This window comes from Pseudonaja textilis, chromosome 16, assembly GCF_049901715.1.
Source record: "Pseudonaja textilis isolate UNSWEBS1 chromosome 16, rPseTex1.2, whole genome shotgun sequence".
Classification (NCBI taxonomy): Eukaryota; Metazoa; Chordata; class Lepidosauria; order Squamata; family Elapidae; genus Pseudonaja; species Pseudonaja textilis.
The window spans coordinates 7,419,075-7,426,838 of NC_142005.1; the positions used below are offsets into that span (position 1 = coordinate 7,419,075).

The following is a 7,764-nucleotide window of genomic DNA, read 5'->3' on the forward strand; positions in this document are numbered from 1 at the left end:
GCACAAACAGCACTTGTTGCAGCTGTCGGGGAGGGAACGGGGAAAACATTTGATCCCTGCAGTTAGATAACGTGGGAATGCATCCGTTGGATCCTTCCCAGGCCTCACTCCGCAGCCTTAAAAAGGGATCCGGCAACCCCACTGGCTAAGCAGGAACGGAGCAAAAAAAAAAAAAAAGCGATTTCCCAGAATCCATCGGGGAGGGTGGGGGGACGCACCGCTGCGGCGTTGTGGGAGAAGCCAAAATGGCGGACGCCAGCTGACCCGCTTGGGCTGAGGAAGGATCTGGAGAAGAAGCCATAAAGCAGGCAGTGGATTTCCGCTCTACCCCTCGCCCTGCTGGAGAGTCCAGCTGTTGATCCCATCAATCCCCCCCTTCCCCCCCCCCCAAGCATCCTTCCTGGCCAACAGCTGTTTTTGTAACCGATCTCCTTGAATGTCCAAAGAACGAAATTCCAGATTGGGCAGGTCAGGAGATGGTGGAAGGTCAAAGCTCCCCGTCCCGGGAGGATTCCTCCGTCGCCGCTTTTGTGGGTCTCGGCTTTTCCTGCCACGGTGTTTCTCGACAGCTTTCAGAAAGGAGGATCTTTCAACCCCCAGAATTCCCCAGACAGCCTTCTTTAAGTTAGGTGGGGAAATCCAAGGGCCAAAATTCCCTGGACGGCATGTTTTAAGCCGTGTGGACTTCAATCCCCAGAATTCCCCAGCCAGCGTGCTTGAAGGCGGGTGGACTGCAACTCCCAGAATTCCCCAGCAAGCCTACTTTAAGCTGGGTGTGTGGATTTCAACTCCCAGGATCCCCCAACCAGCCTTTGTAAAGATGGGTGGACTTCAACTCCCAGAATTCCCCAGCCAGCGTGCTTGAAGGCGGGTGGACTGCAACTCCCAGAATTCCCCAGCAAGACTGCTTTAAGTGCATGGACTTCAAATCCCAGAATTCCCCAGCAAGCCTACTCTAAGGTGGGTGGGTGTGTGGATTTCAACTCCCAGGATCCCCCAACCAGCCTTTGTAAAGATGGGTGGACTTCAACTCCCAGAAATTCCCCAGCTAGCATGCTTGAAAGCGGGTGGACTACAACTCCCAGAATTCCTCAGCAAGACTGCTCTAAGGTGTGTGAACTTCAAACTCCCAGAATTCCCCAGCCAGCAGACCGGCTGACTTTTCCGCCCTCTCCTGGGTTTCATTCCCCACAAAGAACCATGCAAGCATCAGGACCAACTGTATAAATAGCCTTAAATAAATAAAACAGCTTTTTTTATTGATTTTCAGAAAACAAACCATTAATAAACCATAATTAATAATATTAACATAATGCTTATTAACCCAATGGGTACCCAGGCCCTGCCTCCTGGCCCCGGGGGACTCGCCTCGAGGCCCAGGTAGACTTGGGCTGCTGCCCGTTAAATTATAACTTAATTAAATTAACTTCAGGGTCAGCGATCCCTTTGGTCACAGGAGAAACGGGGGGTAGGGGGGTGAGGTTGCGTTGAAGGGGCTCCCCTCTGGTTCTACAGAGGGTTTAAATAGATGCACCCCTCCAGGGGGAAATTTTGGGGAGATCTTGGGTAGGGAGCCCTCATGAGAAGATCGAGTCAAGCTGAAGAGTGGTTAGCAAAAGAGAAGAACTTGGAAAGGTGTTACGAGGCGCGTAGGAAGAAGTTTAGGGGGGACACTTAGGTAGGACAATCTCCTGGAGAAGGAGGTGAGAAGTAGGTAGACAACCCTAGGACAGGGTTCGCTGCCAAAGTTGAGGTGTGGACTTCAACTCCCAGAATTCCTGCTCTACCTCCTCCTATTCTAATGTGAGCAAAGGTCATTGGCCTGCAAAGCTAATTACTCCATTCTAGGTCACCTTCTCCAGATGTTTCATTGCTTTGCTCCTCCACAATTCAAGAGGTCCTTCAAGGCCCAACCCTTCGCATGGATCTCACCCATAGCTTCTGGAGCCACGTTCCTCAACCTTGACCAAGTCTTGAAAAAAAAGGATGGACTTCAAACTCCCAAAAGTTTCCCCGGAGGAACGTCAACAAGGTAGACCTAGGATGGAGCTCCTGGATTCACTCCCAAGTCAACCAGGCCCAGCTGGTTATGAGACCCAGAAGAGGACACTGGTTGGCCGGGGGAATTCTGGGAGGCGAAGTCTTGGAAGTCGAATGACTTGAAGTTCAAGGGTTGAGAAACCAGATCTGAAAGCATGGTAGGGTTGAAGGACTTTCCTTGGCGTGATTGAAACCCTTGCTTCTCGATGGGATGGGTTGGGTTGGGTTGGGTTGTCCTACTCTGCAATTTATCTGATGCCAAGGAGAAGTTAGATGGACCTTGAAGAGATGGGTTCCCACCAACCAAAGAGAGAAGAACATTCTTGGAAGCAGGAGAAGTTAGATGCAAGGTGGACCTTGAAGAGATGGGTTCCCACCAACCAAAGAGAGAAGAACATTCTTGGAAGAAGTTAGATGCAAGGTGGACCTTGAAGAGATGGGTTCCCACCAACCAGAGAGGAGAACATTCTTGGAAGCAGGAGAAGACAGTAGCAGAGGAGGAGGAGGAAGCTCTCCAAGAATGAGGTAGACACAGTAGATGGACACGTCTTTCCTGGCCGTCCCAAGAAACAGGTGGGCCTACAATACAGATAATCCTAGACTTACGACCGTTCGTTTTAACAACGGTTCCAAGTCCTAACATCACTGAAGAAGAAGACAGGTGAGTTATAATCTGTCCTCGCACACTTAATGAGTGTCGCAGCGCCCCCCCACGATCAAAATTTGGGCGCTTTGGATAACCGGTATGTGTTTACGACGGTTTGTGGCATCCTGGGGGAAATCACATGGACGCTATTTTTTGACCGTCAAAACCAAGCAAATTCCATGCGGGGAGCCAGATTCGTTTTAATGGCCGCCCGATTCGCTTAAGGACTTCAGGGATCTGCTTTAAAACCATACGTACGCACCCTGACCGTAAAATTGGACGTAAAATCCGTCGAACTGTTGCTTAGGCGCGCAGATTGGGGTCGTAAGTCAAGGGCTACCGAGCGAAACGATGGCACCTGCTTGATGACCCAAAGGGCGCGTGGCCTCTTCCCCTCCCTCCCTCCCTTTCCCGGCTCCTCTCTGCTTCCCCCAAAGGACAAAATAAATAGATGAAATAATAAATATACTACAGGTAACGGCCAGACATGAACCATCCAAAAGTCCAGGCGTCGTACAGAATTGAGCCACCCGCAGAGCTCGGCTCCCGCTTTGCCAATTGTCTTCGGCTTCTCCACGGTTTTGTCCCAACGAGGCCTTTATTTTCCTCCTTTGGGGCTTTTGTAGTTTTTTTTCTCGTCCGTCTTTTCCGCCCCGTTCTTTCCACATTCTCCCCGCCAAATCTTCCCGGGGGAATTCGTTCAACCTAACAAACCAGCGCTGAATTTATCCCCGCTGTGGCCATTGCTGCCCGCTTGGTTGCCTTTCCTCCCCGCTTCCCTGGTCCCAGATCTGGCTCCTGCTTCACTTAACGTCCAAGTCCGTTGTCCGTGGCGAGCCGAGAAACAAAAAAGACACTCCCCCCTCCCAATACCAAGCCTTTTGCCGAATTTCGGGCCCGGTTGCGCCACATCCTTGTGTCCGGAGGCCCTATTTGCGTCCTCGTCGGCTCTGTAGCACCTCTAAAATCCGGGCTTTTTGTTTCAGCCACTGGTTGGAGAGGCGTTTCGTGGGCTTGGGGACGAAGAAGGTGTATTTAAGACGAGGGGTCTTCTGATTGGACACCACCAAAGCTTGCACGGTGAGCGGCTCTTTCAATGGTCCCGGGCCGGTGATCATCTCCATGGGTTTGGTGGCTCCCGTGTAGCGCAAAGTGACACCGCCCCGAAGGTGAACATCCTGTTCGGAAGGGATCAGGATGTAGTTGCCGTTCAGGGCGTAGGAGCCGTCCTGCCGGCGGAGGGCCAGGTAGATGCCGTCGCTGGACGTGGCCGAGCTGCTAATCTGCCGGATCAGAATGCTGGTGGCTCCGGCAGGGATGGTGACCACGTCGTTGTAGCCGTACCTGCAGGGTGGAGGAAGAAGAGGCAGGAAGGTGAAAGGCTGATCTGGAAAAGGATGGATGTTTATTGCTTTAGAAGTTGCTCAAGATGGCGGACATCCTTATATATCCCTTCCTCTCCCTATTTCCCCCTGAACAACAACCCTGCGAGGTGGGTAGAGCTGCAGGAGAGGAACTGGTTCAAAGGTTTTCATGCCGAACACGGGACTAGAACTCACCCTCTCCTGGTGATCGGCCCCAAATCACCCAATTGGCTTTCCCTGCCTAAGGCGGGACTAGAACTCACTCTCCTGGTGATTGGCCCAAAGTCACCCAATTGACTTTCCTGCCTATGGCAGGACTAGAACTCACCAACACCGGTGATTGGCCCAAAGTCAGCCAGCCAGTTTTCTAAGGTGGGACTAGAACTCCCAGTCTCCTAGTGATTGGCCCAAAGTCCTCCAACCAGCTCTCGTGTCTAAGGCAGGACTAGAACTCACCAACACTGATTGGCCCAAAGTCAGTCAGCCAGCCAGCTTTCTAAGGTGGGACTAGAACTCCCAGTCTCCTAGTGATTGGCCCAAAGTCCTCCAACCAGCTCTCGTGTCTAAGGCAGGACTAGAACTCACCAACACTGATTGGCCCAAAGTCAGTCAGCCAGCCAGTTTTCTAAGGTGGGACTAGAACTCCCAGTCTCCTAGTGATTGGCCCAAAGTCCTCCAGCCAGCTTTCATGCCTAAGGCAGGACTAGAACTCCCAGCCTCCTAGTTTCTATGCCAACAACTTCCCCCTGTCTTTAAATAGGCCCTCCTGGTTCTAACCTAAACTTAGCTTGATGGGCGGTGCAGAAATTTGAAATAAATCGATAAATAAAAGCATCAAGCTTCCTTTTTTTTAATCTGTTTATTTTCCCCTATTTGTACCCTGCCTCAATTCTAGAGTTTAGCTGGGTATCACAGAACAAGAGCCAACAATAATTGCAAAATTAAAAGCGGGTTGAAAAAGAGTCAAGATTTAACCTCCGTAGACTCTCTTTAGGGTATCGAACTCACGTCTCCCTCTTAAATCTCAGGAGGACCATCAACCCTTCAACGTGCCCAGATATTCTGGTTGTCGCTAGCACTTCGAAGCAAGTTTATAACAGTGCAAACTCCTTGTACACGTGGCACCGAGTTTTATAAAAATCAGTATACAGAAGGAGCGGTTAGCTTGGCAGCGGGGCAGACTAGCTCTCTGACAAGAAAAACCTCGCAAGGATAGGAGAAGGTGACTCATAATTTACAATTTGTAAGAGAATTGGGGGGTTGGCAGGGGGGTGTAATGTGGAAACCAAAGAGAAATGAGGCTTTGAAATCACAGGACATCTGAGCGTGTTCCCGCTGGAAAAGCCAGATGTTTCATCCTGGGCCTAACAATTCGCTTTTAAACTTGATTAATCCTCTCGGGGAAGCACGCTTGGATGATCGAGCTTGGGCCGAAAGAGTGGGAAACGTGGACTGCAGGATTTGGATTTGAGGATTTGGGAGGCTGAGAAGAAGAAGAAGAAGAAGAAGAAGAAGAAGAAGAAGAAGAAGAGGAAGAAGAAGAAGAAGAAGAAGAAGAAGAAGAAGAAGAAGAAGAAGAAGAAGAAGAAGAAGAAGAAGAAGAAGAAGAAGAAGAAGAAGAGAGGAAGGAGGAGGAGGAGGAGGAGGAGGAGGAGGGGAGGAGGAGGAGGAGGAAGAAGAAGAAGAAGAAGAGGAGGAGGAGAAGGAGAAGAGAAGAAGAAGAAGAGGAGGAGGAGGAGGAAGAAGAAGAAGAAGAAGAAGAAGAAGAAGAAGAAGAAGAAGAAGAGGAGAAGGAGAAGAAGAAGAAGAAGAAGAAGAAGAAGAAGAAGAAGAAGAAGAAGAAGAAGAAGAAGAAGAAGAAGAAGAAGAAGAAGAAGAAGAAGAAGAAGAGGAAGGTCAAATTATTCTCCAAAGCATCGAATTGCAGGATAAGAAACAATGGATGGAGACTAAGAAAGGAGAGGAGCAACCCGGAAGGAAGGAAGAATTTCCTACGGGTGGGAACGATTAACCAGTGGAACGACTTGCCCCCAGAAGTTGTGGGTGCTTCATCACTGGAGGTTTTAAAGAAGAAACCGGAGAGATGCTTGTCTGAGATAGTATAGGTTCTCCTGCTTAAGCAGGGGGCTGGACTAGATGATCTCCAAGGTTCCTTCCAGCTCTATTCTGATTCTGAACTGGTGTTTTCGGCACGCTATGTTGCTAAAAAATAAAAAATGGTAAGAGTGGAATGATGCAAACCTCCAGGGAAGGGAAGGGAAGGGAAGGGAAGGGAAGGGAAGGGAAGGGAAGGGAAAAAGAATATCAGAATAATAGAGTTGGAAAGGACTTCAGAGGTCTTCTAGTCCAACCCCTTGCTCAAGCCAGAAATCCTACATCATTTCGGGCAAATGGCTGTCCAATCTTTTCTTAAAAACTTGAGAGGGAGGGAGGGAGGGAGGGAAAGAAGGAAAGAAGAAAGGAAAAAATAGCAGAATAACATCGTTGGAAGAGACCTTAGAGAGCTTCTAGACCAACTCCCTGCTTAAGCAGTAAACCCTACACCATTTCAGTCCAACGGTTCTCTGATCTCTTTTTAAACCCCCTTTTCAACATCTTAAGCCCAAAGGCCACTTACTGAGGCTTGGTGAAGGAGCGGTAGATTTTTGTGCATCTCGAATTGTCTCCACCGCACACCATGCATTTGTCAAACTTCTTCTTGGACCCGATGACGCGGTCGCAGCCAGCGTGGACACAGCGTCCCTGGACACAGACCGAGGTAGAATCCGGAGTGCAGGGCGTCCCATCGGCCACCTAGAACCAAGGAAAAATCCCGTTTTAGTCCCGTTCCCGCGATCTGCGACTTTCCAGGTGATTGTGGCCACGGAATGTGAAATTGGCGACCGCCGGAGCGCATCTGGAGGAAGGTACCCCACCAAATGGGGGGTTGAAATTCCCGGTTTGCTAGCTTCGAACTTACCCTTGGCTCCAGCACGTAATAGTAGCCCAAGGCATGGGATTGGCAAGTCAGCTTGCACTGGTCACGCTTGGCCACGCCGCTGTAACGTGGCACCCAGTCCATGGGCGATGGATAATCTTTGAACATGTCCATTCGGTGGTTGTATACGGCACACTGTTGCTCACGGAAGGTCAGAGCTGGAGGAAAATTTTTTAAAAAAATAGAACCCTCGAATCAATTTGGGGAAGGGAAAAACGAGTAAAAAAGTCCCTGCTCGTATGCCGAGGACTACCGTTTTTCAGGATTTCAGCAGTTGCCCTAATTAAATCATGATCCTCGAGCCAAGCTTCAAAAACTTCAAAGGATTTCACAAAACATGTCGGCATGATCCGTATGAAGCGGATTCTGAGGCACGTAATTCACTGTTACCCTTGATCCTGGTTTCCTCCCCACCCCTTTGGGTGCATCCTAATTCATATTCTCCAACGAAACACATTCATAGCCAAGAGTCATCAATCACGTTCTCCAATTAGGAGATTTGCGGGGCAGAAATTCCGGTAGCTTTGTTACAATCTTGGCAAGATAAGCCTGGAATGCACTTTCATTTCCAAACTGCTGCTCTGCTCTTTCAAATTTCTCCCCCCCCCCCACTTCTATTTGTGGCAAATCGTGACAAAAGGCATAGAAATTTCACCACCTTCCTTGACACAATTATTAAGGGGGGGTCACCGCCATTGTGGGGTTAGCGACATGGTAACTTCAAACGCTCACGAAAC

At 49.6% G+C, this 7,764-nt stretch overlaps 1 protein-coding gene across 1 annotated transcript; it reads right to left on the reverse strand.

The window, feature by feature from the left end:
- Window positions 1-1,217: 1,217 nt before the first annotated feature.
- ADAMTS4 (ADAM metallopeptidase with thrombospondin type 1 motif 4) lies at window positions 1,218-7,492 on the reverse strand. Its single transcript, XM_087914246.1, has 3 exons — window positions 7,010-7,492; window positions 6,668-6,843; window positions 1,218-4,030 (listed from the first exon to the last, which is right to left on the reverse strand). Exons 1-3 carry the CDS (start codon window positions 7,139-7,141, stop codon window positions 3,616-3,618), a joined length of 723 nt encoding a protein of 240 aa, XP_087770372.1. The 5' UTR covers window positions 7,142-7,492; the 3' UTR covers window positions 1,218-3,615.
- Between the last annotated feature and the right edge of the window lie 272 nt (window positions 7,493-7,764).